At 43.0% G+C, this 14,154-nt stretch overlaps 2 protein-coding genes and 1 non-coding gene across 5 annotated transcripts; all 3 read right to left on the reverse strand.

Annotated features, from left to right (window-relative positions):
* Nucleotides 1-1,308: 1,308 nt before the first annotated feature.
* LOC133399030 (gastrula zinc finger protein XlCGF8.2DB-like) lies at nucleotides 1,309-5,995 on the reverse strand. 3 transcript variants are annotated; one of them, XM_061670094.1, is made up of 3 exons: nucleotides 5,672-5,995; nucleotides 4,172-4,468; nucleotides 1,309-3,299 (listed from the first exon to the last, which is right to left on the reverse strand). In XM_061670094.1, the coding sequence occupies exons 1-3, from the start codon at nucleotides 5,685-5,687 to the stop codon at nucleotides 3,229-3,231; spliced, it is 384 nt and encodes a 127-aa protein (XP_061526078.1). In that variant the 5' UTR covers nucleotides 5,688-5,995; the 3' UTR covers nucleotides 1,309-3,228. The 3 variants fall into 3 exon arrangements, with proteins under 3 accessions (XP_061526078.1, XP_061526077.1, XP_061526076.1); XM_061670093.1 differs by having other exon boundaries at nucleotides 1,309-4,051; XM_061670092.1 differs by having other exon boundaries at nucleotides 1,309-4,468.
* Nucleotides 5,996-8,962: 2,967 nt separating this feature from the next.
* Nucleotides 8,963-9,044, reverse strand: trnal-aag (transfer RNA leucine (anticodon AAG)). The gene has a single exon. It is a non-coding gene; the product is annotated as a tRNA-Leu (tRNA).
* A 297-nt stretch (nucleotides 9,045-9,341) lies between these two features.
* Nucleotides 9,342-13,702, reverse strand: LOC133399027 (zinc finger protein interacting with ribonucleoprotein K-like). The gene is made up of 2 exons (XM_061670088.1): nucleotides 13,280-13,702; nucleotides 9,342-12,114 (listed from the first exon to the last, which is right to left on the reverse strand). Exons 1-2 carry the CDS (start codon nucleotides 13,473-13,475, stop codon nucleotides 11,159-11,161), a joined length of 1,152 nt encoding a protein of 383 aa, XP_061526072.1. The 5' UTR covers nucleotides 13,476-13,702; the 3' UTR covers nucleotides 9,342-11,158.
* Between the last annotated feature and the right edge of the window lie 452 nt (nucleotides 13,703-14,154).

A 14,154-nucleotide genomic window follows, 5' to 3' on the forward strand; every position in this document is an offset into this window, starting at 1 on the left:
TTGATCTGTTGTCCTTGGTAATCGCGGAATCAGTTGTGGCAGTTGGTGACGCAGCAGCTTCTTGCCATTTCCCAGAGGTGGAACGTAACAAACTGTACTTTAATAGATTTTTCAGATATCTGTACTTTACCTGAGTATTTTTTTTCTGATGACTTTTTACTTTTGTTGCAATACACTTGTATAAAAAGGGCATTTCCCATCCGTGGCCTTATTTAAGATAATTGTTTGATGTTGTGGCAAATGGCAAATATGTTGTTTTGTGGCAGCCAAAAAACAACCAACTTCTGGTATCCAATAATTCTTTGCCTAATCTGAAAAAACACATAGCCTACAAGTCATGTGTGAATTTTCCCAGTTGTTTATCATTAGCTAGTTTAGCATTTCTTGTTCATCATTTCATAAGAAAAGCTTTGGCAACAAAAGCCCGAGCCAAAGCTGGCGAGCACTTGCTTTAAAAACACATTTTTCGTTCAGCCAAGGTATCAAAACGCATATATGTATATAATTGGCAATAAAACTGTGTACTGATGTAGTTTAGTACATTTCAGTCTGCACTATTCTACTTAAGAGTTGAATCAGTACAATAAAACTGTGTACTGATATAGTTTAGTACATTTCAGTCTGCACTATTCTACTTAAGAGTTGAATCACTACCCACAATGCTTTGCTGGATTAAATATCTGCGAGGTGTCACATTAGCGTCACAATATAACTAAACTTAAAGCACAACTGACATTGTCGCTCGTTCACCTCACTCACACTTGAGCTCCGCTTGCGTTGAAATGTCGCCCACTTTAGTGTCTCTTTGTTCGCAGCTAGCGAGCAAAGTTGAGAACGCTCAAAGTGCACTGAGACACGTGTGTCTGGAGGTGGCGTTATAGAGAGATGTTTATTAGTTATCCGGCATCGATAACGGACAGAACAAGGAACTAACGCAGAACTAATGGCAATAACACAGACTTCCCAATTGCCTCGGCATGTGGTTGTTTCCCAATCTGCAAAATGAAGGAACCCGCCTCAAAAATCCACACTGCGCATGCGCAGCTCGGTGGCCCAGTTTGAAAAAAATAAAAAAATGTATGGCACACCTTAGGAAACAAAATATATTACAGCTGTGCAAACGTGATACAAAATTAACAAAAATGTTTGTCACCAATTAAAAGCGGGCAAAAGTACTCACCCTTTTGTAAAAAAATGTATTTTGTCAGGTAAAAAAAAGGAGTGCAGACTCTGATATGTAAAAACAATTCATAAAGCTTTGTTTTGTGCACTTCGTTTGTCCATCTATTTGTTAGTTAGCGATGGGAAGTGCCAATATGATTCTGGGTGTTGGACAGTTGCAATGGATCGTATTGACTTACATGTTTAAAAAAGAAAAAATGCACACTTCACCTTTTACAAGGCATATTGGCTACTGTGAAAAAGGCTTAAAAAAACAAAGCTAGTGGTGTCCTGAGACTTTTGCACAGTCCTGTGTATACTGGATGAAAATTCTCTGCAGACCAAATCGTTTGCCTGTTTTATTAACTTGCAAAGTGCTCCTACTGACAAGAATAAAATCACTGGACATGTTATCGTAACGACATGTTGCCATGGTTTTGCCAACGTTATAAAGTGACTAACAAAACAATGCTAAATTGGTTAATAATAAAAATTGCAATTTGGTTATAGATATTGCGATACTGTGAAAACAACAAATAAAGTTAGCAAAAAAACATTAAGTATAATGACTTTATTTGCTAATGTGAGCCACATAAAGTGATGTTGCAGGCCGGATGTGGCCCACTGGCCTTGAGTTTGACACTATTGCTTTAGAGCCAGCGTACTTCTGGCTTTTGTTCGGCAATGCGGACATGAAGCAAACAAATGTGAGTCAGCATATGTAACAAGCCAGATTGTGGAAGATTAAATGTCAAATGAAAAATCCGGGACAGGTTGACTCAAAAACATTAGTTTAGCGAAAGGAAATTGAGTACTGTACTGAAAAGACAGTTAACACACAAGTCCTGGTGCACACAAAAGTATTTTTCAAATCTTAAAAGATTTTTTTTTTTCAATCTTTCACAGACCCCGCACATAAAGATAAATTGTATTGTGTGTGGTGTGTTCTAAAACTCTCAACACAAAACAACACACACATAAGGATTCTGTTCCACCACCGATTTTGAAATCTTGCATGATCACACGTGATCTCACAAAAACAAAGACGGTCAGGCACCTGCGGGTATGCGCAGATCTTTGCTGAGTGATGCCGAAGGGAATGGAGGCAGAAGTGGTGTAGAGAGATTTAAAAAAAAAAAAACTTGCTTTGGAAAATACTTCTTGCCGCCTGGGGAACTCACTTTTATACAAAATAAAACAAAATCTGCTAAGACGTGTTTGTTTTAATTTACGGTAATTTCCGTGTTCATCAGCATAGGACACTTCTTTGATTGGCTACATTCCGGTTCACGTCACAATTCTCGGCATCATGACTTGGGAGATGTGACACGCTCATTATTTAAGATTGTCGGCCCCGATCTCACTGAAGCAGTTCACAGCCGAGTGTGAAGCGGTCGGGATGAGAATCAGCACGTCCAAATCTGAGACCATGGTCCTCAGTCGGAAAGGGTGGCGTGCCCTGTCCAGGTAGGGGATGTCATGCTGCCCCAAGTGGAGGAGTTCAAGTATCTTGGGGTCTAGTTCACGAGTGAGGGAAGAATGGAACGTGAGATCGACAGACGGATCGGTACAGCATCTGTAGTGATGCGGAATTTGTATCGATCCGTTGTGGTGAAGAAGGAGCTAAGCCGAAAGGCGAAGCTCTCAATTTACCGGTCGATCTACGTTCCTACCCTCACCTATGGTCACGAGCTGTGGGTCGTGACCGAAAGAACAAGATCCCGGATACAAGCGGCCAAAATGAGTTTCCTCCGCAGGGTGTCCGGGCTCTCCCTTAGCAATAGGGTGAGAAGCTCGGTCATCCGGGAGGGGCTCAGAGTAGAGCTGTTGCTCCTCCGCATTGAGAGGAGCCAGATGAGGTGGCTGGGGCATCTGATTCGGATGCCTCCCGGACGCCTCTCCGGTGAGGTGTTCCGGGCACGTCCCACCGGGAAGAGACCCCGGGGACGACCCAGGACACGCTGGAGAGACTACGTCTTTCGGCTGGCCTGGGAACGCCTCGGAATCCCCCCGGAAGAGCTGGAAGAAGTGGCTGGGGAGAGGGAAGTCTGGGCGTCCCTGCTAAAGCTACTGCCCCCGCGACCCGACCTCAGATAAGCGGTAGAAAATGGATGGATGGCCCCGATCTGTTTCAGACCCTAGAATCAGAAAAAAATCCACTCTTAACACACCTCAGACCAAAGGACACTCTTATTGGATAATCTTAGAAGACAAGACATACGATTATCTGGCATTTGGCGTGCTCGGTTGGAAAGGGGCAAAATCGGCACAAAAACAGACTGATTGTCTTTAGGTGTGTACCGGGCTTAACAGCATATCATCATAGCAAACCACACACAATGTAAATGCATCCTCTGGGTTCAACTTTATAAATCAGTCCTGGAAGTTTTTAATCAGACACACTATAGCTAAACACTCTCATTAGAGTGTTTTTTCATGTGCTGAATGAATGACGTATGGTAACTAAAACTTGTGCTGCAGACTGAACATGAAAAAGGTTTTTCTCCGCTGTGTGATCTCATGTGTTCTCTCAAAGTCGCCTTTTGTGAGAATCTTTGACCGCAAACTGAGCAGGCGAAAGGTTTCTCCCCAGTGTGCGTTCTCATGTGTTGAACCAAACCTGAACGAACACGAAAACTTGCGTTGCAGACCGAGCAGGAATATGGCTTCTCTCCAGTGTGAGTCCTAGTGTGTGCTACAAAATTCCCCTTTATTGAGAACCTTTTAGCACAGAACAAGCAGGTAAAAGGTTTCTCCCCAGTGTGTGTTGTCATGTGTCGAGCCAAAGCTGAACTATCGTTAAAACTTCTGTCGCAGACTGAGCAGGAATGTGTTTTTTCTCCGGTGTGTGTCCTTGTGTGCGTTGTCAGGCTTCCTTTCTGTGTGAAACCTTTACCGCAAAGCGAGCACATGAAAGGTTTCTCTCCTGTGTGACATCTCATGTGTCTTTCCAATGTTGACTTGTTGATGAAAGTCTTATCACACTGAGAACATGTCAAGTGTTTGTCACCTTTAGAGTGTTCATCGTCAGTGTCAGGAGAGCGTGACAAAGTGTCGTCGCTCACTGATGATGGAGCTAAGTGGCTGTCTGCTTGGGATCGTCTCTTCTCACTTTGACTGTGATGAAGCTGTGAAGAGTGAGGCTCGTCTTCATCATCCTCACTCTTCACAATGACATGGATCACTGGAAACCTGCTGATATCAGCCTCCTCCGCTTCCTCTTTAACATGAGGGAGTTCTGGTTCCTCCTCTTCCACGCTCAAGTGCCGCTGTTGCTGCTCAGCATTAAGGTCTTCTTCCCTGATAGCTACAGGACACAAGAAGGCACAACACATGGTTTGGCCAAAGTTTAGCTTTAATTAGTCAAGTCACATTATTATTGTGTAGTCTCCAATGTTGAATGCTACAATTTGAAATTCTACGCCATGCAATACACCAGACGGATCTGTGAGCTGAAGTGCCAGGATGAGGCAGCCATTATGTATTCACGCAATAGCAGACTGCAAAACAGTGTTGTTTTAGCGATAAGAATGAATATGTATAAATTTGTGAAGGTGTCGGAACTATTGCATGTCTTTACTGTTATTATGATTGTATAAAAATATGAGCGTAATGGGTTTAATGAGTCGTTAGGATCATTTGCAGACTTGTGTTTGAAGGGCAACACAAAAATTGTGCAACTCCCACAATTTCTATCAAGATGTTTGTCTTTACCATTATGCTCTTTTGTCTTTACCGTTATTAAAAATAAATATGTTTCAGTGGGTCATCACCATTTGCTCTGTCAATAAGGATTGCCTTTATTATGAACGCCTAAAATTTGAAATCATGAATAGTTTTTTGAAAATAGGACTTTAAACATGGCTGTTTAAGACTTTAAACAGCCATGTTTAAAGTCCTATTTTAAACTTTAAACATGGCTGTTTACGCATGGGAGATATTTAAAAACCAACCATAAAAATGCTAAATTGTATCTTTAAAAAAAACATTTTCTGTGATTGCTCAAATTATATGAATTGAAAATGGCCTATGTATTTATTTTCGGAACACAATCAACAGTCAGAAGAAAAACCTTTAACTTGTTCAAATGGCATTTTTTGTTGTTGTATAAAAAAATAAGAACAAGATAATTGAGAGAGAAAGTAATAATAAACAACTGTGATAATGTGGATGCACAAGTGCACACACCCTATGAATGTATGTATGTATATACTGTATAAACATATATACATATAGTTTATAAAATAAATTACCTTTATGAATTACCACAGTTCAGTTGACTGTGACTCGTATCTTATAAAATGTCATATTTCATGCATTGCAACAAAAATAGCCCCTGTCACCACACCGAATAGAATTAGAACTTATTGTTTGGGGTTAGCGTGCACTGCGTTTTCTTCATGAGAATTTCATTCGGACAATTAACAAATGTCAAATATTTAGCAACAGTGTAAAATGATTAAAAAAGAAAGAAAGCTACTCGACAAGTGACAGGAAGAAGCGCACAAACCTGCTCTGTGCGTCATGAAAACTGCGTCCAGTAGTTGACGTTGTCGCTCGTTCTCCTCTTTTGCCTCCTAGTACTCTATCATTCTTGCACACGATAATCACAACGGTTTACATTCACATTTGCGCTCTGATTTAGCAAGACATCGCTAACACACGCGCCGCTTTGTTCGTAGCTACGGAGCTAAGCTAACTCGAGAGCTCCATAGTAAAAAGACAGATTTATTCTGAATCTGTCATATGACGAAAATGAGCGTCGCAAAAAAGCCGAACGAAATGAGTACGATAATATGGATTGTGACTGGCTGACTGTTTACGACTTGCCATCTTCCGCATTTTACTTCTTCGTTAGATGTTTACGTAAATTCGTCCGCGTAACCTAGAACCACTCTGCCACCTACCGGTCGGGGGTGGCAAAAGTACTCAGGTAGAAGCTGGAGCGATGCAAAGTAGCCAACATCAGCAGAAAAAGCTCAAGTGAAGCAGAAACAGGTCAAGACAAAGCAGAGGCTCTAGTGGAGTCAGTCACTGGCTACGATGTGAGACCCAGTTAAGGAGAGGGAAACACCCAAAGTGTCCCAACCTTTTATTGAATGTGGTTTTCCATTTCTCCCGCTTATGTATTCTGACCACAATGGTGTTTTTCCCTTGAAAGAGGCGTTTGTAGTGTCCAATTCCACAGCTGATGATACGTTCCAGGGTCCCCCATCCAAGTACAGGTTGCACGCTGCTGACTCCACCAATCCGCAGGTGAACAGGTTGTATGGCTCGGTACTCCATCATAGACAGCTTGGACCAGGAATCGTATGTGATGGGGCTCTGCCTTCCACAGCACTGCCCATGTGAGTCTGTGGTAGATTGCAGGCTCCCATCTTGTCCAGTATCCCTGATGCCACATTCCAACCATCCTGCTGACCTGCTCCTCCTCTTTATTATTATTACTACAAGCTTCTCCGATGCAGCTATTTGTTGAAGAAGACGAACAATCGCCTTTTATCAGAATCAGAATCAGAATCAGAATCATCTTTATTTGCCAAGTATGTCCAAAACACACAAGGAATTTGTCTCCGGTAGTTGGAGCCGCTCTAGTACAACAGACAGTCAATTTACAGAACACTTTGGAGACATAAAGACATTGACAAAAAACAATTGTGCAAAAAGATGCAGAGTCCTCTAGCACTTAGAGCAGTTCGAATGACTAATATTGCAGTAGTCCGGTGCAATGACCATTGTGCAAAGGGTGCTGAGACTTCAAGGAGTGTATGCGGTTTAAAGTGACGAGTAGTGCGATCATCTGGGACAATGATGGTTGTGCAAATGTTACAGGTACTCCTCAATCGGTGTGCAAATGGAGCAGATGCTACTCTGGCATGAGTGGCCAGTATATGCAAATAGTGCAGCATGGCGAGACAACCACAGTGAGTGCACGAGTAATACATAATTGGCCCCACAGAAATGTGACAAAGAACTCAAGTCAAAGAAATTTCCAGCTTGTTGTAATGGAATTATAGGTTAGGTGTTTAAGAAGTTGATCGCAAGAGGGAAGAAGCTGTTGGAATGTCTACTAGTTCTAGTTTGCGTTGATCGGTAGCGCCTACCTGAGGGAAGGAGCTGGAAGAGCTGGTGACCGGGGTGCAGACGGTCCGAGAGGATTTTGCACGCCCTTGTCTTAGTTCTGGCAGCGTGCAAGTCCTCAATGGTGGGTAGGGGGGTACCGACAATCCTTTCAGCACTTTTGATTGTCCGTTGCAGTCGGAGTTTGTCCTTTTTTGTAGCAGCACCAAACCAGACTGTGATGGAAGAACACAGGACTGATTCGATGACCGCTGTGTAGAACTGTCTCAGCAGCTCCGGTGGCAGGCCGTGCTTTCTCAGAAGGCGCAGGAAGTACATCCTCTGCTGGGCCTTTTTGAGGACGGAGTTGATGTTGGTCGCCCACTTCAGGTCCTAAGAGATTGTAATTCCCAGGAACTTGAAGGTCTCGACGGTTGACACAAGGCAGCTGGACAACGTGAGGGGCAGCTGTGGGGAAGGATGCCTCCTGAAGTCCACGATCATCTCTACCGTCTTGAGCGTGTTCAGCTCCAGGTTGTGTCGGCCGCACCACAGCTCCAGCCGCTCCACTTCCTGTCGATATGCAGACTCGTCACCGTCCTTGATGAGGCCGATGACAGTGGTGTCATCTGCAAACTTCAGGAGCTTGACAGTCGGGTTCGCTGAGGTGCGGTCGTTCGTGTAGAGAGAGAAGAGCAGCGGAGAGAGGACACAACCTTGGGGCGCCCCAGTGCTGATGCTGCGTGTGGATGAGGTGGCCTCCCCCAGCCTGACCTGCTGTGTCCTGCCCGTCAGAAAGCTGTAAATCCACTGGCAGATGGCAGGTGAGACGCTGAGCTGGAGAAGCTTGGTTGAAAGGAGTTCAGGGATGATGGTGTTGAACGCTGAGCTGAAGTCCACGAACAGGATCCTCGCGTAGGTCCCTGCACTGTCGAGGTGTTCTAGGATGAAGTGCTGTCCCATGTTGACTGCATCATCCGCAGACCTGTTCGCTTGGTAGGCAAACTGCAGGGGGTCCAGCAGGGGACCTGTGACACTCTTGAGGTGGTCCAGCACGAGATGTTCAAAGGACTTCATGACCACAGATGTCAAAGCGACAGGCCTGTAATCATTTAGACCCGAGATTGTAGGTTTCTTGGGGACTGGAATGATGGTGGAGCGTTTGAAACAGGATGGAACTTCACAGATTTCCAAAGATCTGTTGAAGATCTGAGTGAAGACTGGAGCGAGCTGGTCCGCACAGACTTTGAGGCAGGATGGGGACACATGGTCCGGTCCTGCCGCTTTGTTAATCTTCTGTTGTTTGAAGATGCGTCTCACATCCTGTTCATGGATGGTTAACGCAGAAGTCAGAGGTGTGGTTGTGGTCGCGGGTGCGGCCGGGTGGGTGTGTGGAGTGAAACTGTCCTTTTCAAATCTGCAATAGAAGGTATTCAAGTCGTTGGCTAGTGTGCTATTGTTCTCAGCTTGGGGGGATCGTCGCTTGTAATTAGTCAGCGATTGGAATGCACACCAGACTGATTTTGAGTCGTTCGCGCAAAACTGTTTTTCCAACTTTGCTGCATAGATCCTCTTTGCAATGTTAATTTCTTTAGTAAGCTGGTTTCTAGCTCAATTATACAGGGCCCTGTCCCCGCTCTGATATGCATCTTCCTTAGCTTGGCAAAGCTGCTTAAGTTTAGTTTAGCAGTGAACATGCATGCGCGCACACGAAATTTGTTCTCTGCTGCCAAAATACCACTGGCAGCGGTGGGATTCGAACCCACGCCCCCGGAGAGACTGGAGCCTTAATCCAGCGCCTTAGACCGCTCGGCCACACTACCTTGCTTGAACCTTTAACCTGAGGTCTTTCACAACGTTTGTCGTGTTGCCAACCCGTTTTTTCCACAAACCTCATCTTGTGGCTCTGAAATAACTGCGCACATTACTCCGTTTATGCTCTGCCATAATTCCATTGTACAGAGACAGAGACTGAGGGATTGACTGAGCAGTGTAGCGTGCCACTGTGCTTACGCATTACGCACTTATATTCAAGCGGAAGTAGTTCCCTCTAACCGCGGATCATTTAGATGAGATCTCAATAGTTAGTCAAAGAACTGGTCGGATTAGATTGGTAAATTATTTCAAAAGTGTTATGCTTTCTGGCCTGCCTTGATGCAAATGGTCAATGACGTCCTTCGGGGGCGTGCACAGATCGACCCAAAGTGGTGCTCAAGCACCAGCCCTTTTTCCCTTGGTGAAATAAGTGCCCTTTTTGGTCCAGCACCTGCCCTCTTGGCAAGGACATTTTCTTGTTGACAAACTGTCACGTTGTGACACATTGTTCAGCACCTCCCAGTAGACAAGTACTTGAATGAATGTTGCTGCCCGCCTATCTATGCCACCCTGTGCGGCTGCATGTATTGCACGTGCCAGAAAACGGCACTGGCGGCGCTCCAAACAGTTCAGAAGAGAACACAGGATGCTGTTCGCAGACATGCTGGGAAACACCTTACGCACGCTCCATCGAGAAGTGGGGTAGCATTCCAGAACAGCCTTGATTGAACTTTTCTTTTTTTACTTTGTTATGTAATGTGTTCTGAGAGGAAACTTTCAACGAGCTGGCCTGTAGCCTTCTATAACTGTTTGGAAATCATAGATTGATAATCATTTTTGCAGTATTATTTGGTATAATCTCCTGTCACTATTTAAATACTATACACCCAGTACTAAAGTAACATTTCTAAATAATGGTCTACTTTTGAAGGAATACTGTAACGTAAATGACGAGACATATGATTATTATGATTACAGTCTGGCCTTAAACACACACAACAATGACATTAAATATAAACTTTTATTCAAATGTATTTTGAAAGCTGTATGAAACTATTTCATACATAATATCAAACATCATGAATTTGGTCAACATTTTAAATAATTTTGTATATATAGATTTTCATTTGGTCAATATCAGACGTCATGAGGACACCGATCATTTTTAAACCATATTTCAACCTCGTACAGATATCCTGGAGAAGTCTTAACTGGATGCCCTGAAGCCGCCCTAAAAAGATGTCTGAAAAAACATCCATCCTTCACCCACAAAATGATCTCTCGCTCGTTTTATTTATTTATTAATTTTTTACAGCAGACCATAATGTAGAAAAGACGTCGTTTCAATGACGGCTTGCTTTGTGGGTGCTAGTTAACTTCGCTCATGAGCCAACAAGCAAATCTTTAATCGAAACTAACTCAGTACATAAACATAATATGTAAATATCTAAAAACTGAAAATTCTAACTAATTCTGATTAACATAGAATTATAATTCTATGTTCTGCTCTCTTCACTTAAAAAATACTAACTTTTATTTCCAATACTTACATATATTTAATGTCAGAAGTATTTTTGTTTGCCACTTTCAAGTAATTTATACAAAACAGCCTTGATATCGTAAGGCTTAAAATTAAACTAAGTTTACTGTCTGAGAATGCTTGACCAGCTCATCAGAGCTCAAGAGAACAAAAATCCTGCCAGATTGCTTCAATGTAAATTATTTTATATACATATAATAATAATCCATATATTTTTTAAATAATGTACAGTATTTGGTAGCTGTAAAATCCCATAAGAACGATCGCTCTGTATATATATATATATATATATATATATATATAAATGGGATTTCCGACACAGACATGTAGATATGAACCGCCCATAAAAAAAAGTGGGCACGGTAGGTGAAAGGCAATTGTAAACTGTAAATTGTAAACTGTAAATTGGAACTGGGCACTTTGACCTTCAGTGTCAATTCAGCCTATGGTATAACTTGATATCGTAACCACTGTTGTGGTCCTTACAATATTTAATTTAATTTGGGTATTAGGGTGTTAGGAGTGTGAGGACACTGTGGTATGTACAAAAAGAAATATCCCCGTGCTGCTCCATTTTATTTTTTATAGTCCTGCAGCTTCATTGCTCCGACTGCTACACTTCACACCAGGACACTTGTGTTTAGCAAGCTGGTAGTTGTATAAGAATCCTTCATGACACACGCCGCAACTAAACACTTTCTCGCCAGTGTGTATTTTCATGTGTCGTGTCAACTGTGTCTTTACAGAGAACCTTTTACCACAAACGGAGCAGGGAAAGGGTTTTTCTCCAGTGTGCACTTTCAAGTGGGTCACCAAAGCTGAACGATGAGTAAAGTTGGTGTTGCACATGGAGCAGGTAAAAGGTTTCTCTCCGGTATGTCTTCTCAAGTGCCTCATCATTGCCGAACTATCACTAAATGTTTTAGTGCACACCGAGCAGCTGAATGGCTTTTCTCCGGTGTGCGTTCTCATGTGTTTCTTCAAACTGCCCTTCTGGGAGAATCTTCCGCCACAAACTGAGCAGATAAATGGTTTTTCTCCCGTGTGTGTTCTGGTGTGTGTGGTCAAATGCTCATTTCGAGAAAATCCTTTTCCGCACACCAAGCAAATGAAGGGTTTTTCTCGAGCGTGACATCTCGTGTCATTGTCCCCTAACTTTTTCCCACAATCAGAACATCTCACATGCGTGTTGTGCGTGTGACATGTCACATCACCTTTAGCGTGTTCGTCGTCAGTGTCAAGAGAGTGTGATGTTGTGTCATCACTATTTGACAGTGGAGCTAAGAGGCTGTCCGCTTGGGATGTTCTGCTCTCACTTTGACTGCGATGAAGCTGTGAGGAGCGAGGCTCGTCTTCATCATCCTCACTCTTCACGACGACACGAAACAAAGGCAGCTCCAGCCCTTGCCCCTCCTCGCCCTCGTGACTGCTCCACACGTCCTCCTTTTCCTCTTTAACATGGGGGGGATCGGTCTCCTGCTGCTCCACGCTGAAGCACCGCTCCTGCAGCGAAGGGGGCACATCTTCATCACTGAGCCCTACAAGACACAAGAGTACAAACCCACATGGTTTGAAAAAGTCAAGCTTCACAATTTCTTACTGTGGAACAATATATTGATACAGAACCCTCGTACTAAGGTACTAATTTGGTCAAAATGAAACACCTTAATCTACTTTAATATAATCCCTTGGCACCAAGATGCCATAAAATGGTGACAAAGCACTACTTTCTTTCTAAATGCAGCTCATCAACTCACTTCAGCATAGTTCCTTGGTACCAAGATGGCACAAAGTGCTGGCTTGAGCCACAAAACGTTTAAGGCCTGGACCGACAGTATTTAGTAGAACACAATTACATTGTTACGTTGCATGAATGCCAACAGGTGGGTATGCAGGTTAACAGTACCTTCTGCCATCTAGTGGAAGAGAATTTAGTGGTTCTGCCTGTCACTATACATTGGTGCGCATAGATAGATGAACAAAGTTACATTATATTTAGCAATAAATAATAATTTTCAGACCAAATGGGATGATTTCCAGCAGCACACCTGACAATCTTTCACGGCACACTAACGTGCTGCGGCAAAGTGGTTGGGAATCACTGCGTGCGAATGGTTGTTTATTTATATGTGCCCTGCGATTAGCTGGCAACCAGTTCAGGGTGTAACCCGCCTCTCGCCCAAAAACATCTGGGATAGGCTCCAGCACGCCCGTGAACCTAGTGAGGATAACCGGTACGGAAAATGAATGAATGAAAGAATGAAACCAGGGGTGTGAAACTCATTTTTTTTCGTGGGCCACATAGTAGTTATGGTTTCCCTCAGAGGACCGTTATAACTTTGCACCCATATAGAATGTATGATCACTTCATATTAGTACGTACACACAACAAATTGATGGATAACTAGTTGTGAAATCAGAATCCGGTTTAAAAGTGACGACAATTCCCAGTTTTGGTATTTAAGCAAGAAGCATAAAATGTCCGCAAATTATTTGCTTTCACGGACCAAATAAAATGATGTGGCGGACTGGATCTGGCCCCCAGGCCTTAAGATTGACACCTGTGGTTTAAAACCACAAATGTAGCGCTAACTATGATCTCAAAACACCTAACTATAATTTCAAAATTATTACTTCAACGTGAAAGAATATCAAAGCTGGTTGCAACGTTACCAAACAAGTGACCTGAAGAAGTGAACAAACCCGATTTGTGTAACACAACTTGAGGCTTCTTGAAAACTGCGTCCAGGAGATGACGTTGTCGCTCGTTTTCCTCTTTCGTCCGACAAAGTTCGTCCTCGTATTCTGCTATCGTTCTTTCAAAAACGACAAATATTTCTTCGACGGCTGCACTCAGTCGCTGATTGAGCAACGCTCTCAGCATTTCGACTTTACACATTTTGGCACGACGCTCACACGCGAGCTCTGCTTTGCGATGTCTCGCTAACGTCGTCGCTAGCAAGCTAAGCTACCTCGCGCGTTTACGATCTCACCAGGACACGAAGAAGGAACGATATTTTAATGTTTTGAACCCCACTAAAGTATGAGGATTTCAGTGTAAATGCAACAATAAACGCAAGAATACGAACTTCTTAACCATCGAGACCTGCTTCCTTCTTTTGGTTTCCGTTTTACCAGTTCCGGCAGACGAAACATAACTTGTGGTGCTTTACTGCCGCCCGCAGGTGTGTAGGAGTCATTACACGCTTGCCCATGATTCCTTTTCTGACAACTTCATTCATCCCGAGTTCACTTTGACATCAAATGACTTTCTCTGGTGTAATGATTTCTAAAGTCGTATTGTACAGATCCATTCAACACGTAGGTAAATATTTTTCAGAATTCCAAGTTCTACTTTAGAGTTGCTCTTATGTAATGCTCTCATTTCTTGATGGTAAATTTTGGGGTTTTGGGCCATTTGTTGTAATCATCAAAATTGTAATTAAATAAAGCCATGAAGTATTCCACTCTATGTTTTATGTTTTGTGTATATTTTGTTGTATGTTTATATTTGCTTTTATTTTGCTTTGTTTTACTCTGCTGTCTGCAGCCAGGTAGACATTGCAAAAGAGACAAAC

The sequence above is a fragment of the Phycodurus eques genome, chromosome 2, assembly GCF_024500275.1.
Source record: "Phycodurus eques isolate BA_2022a chromosome 2, UOR_Pequ_1.1, whole genome shotgun sequence".
NCBI classification, from domain to species: domain Eukaryota; kingdom Metazoa; phylum Chordata; class Actinopteri; order Syngnathiformes; family Syngnathidae; genus Phycodurus; species Phycodurus eques.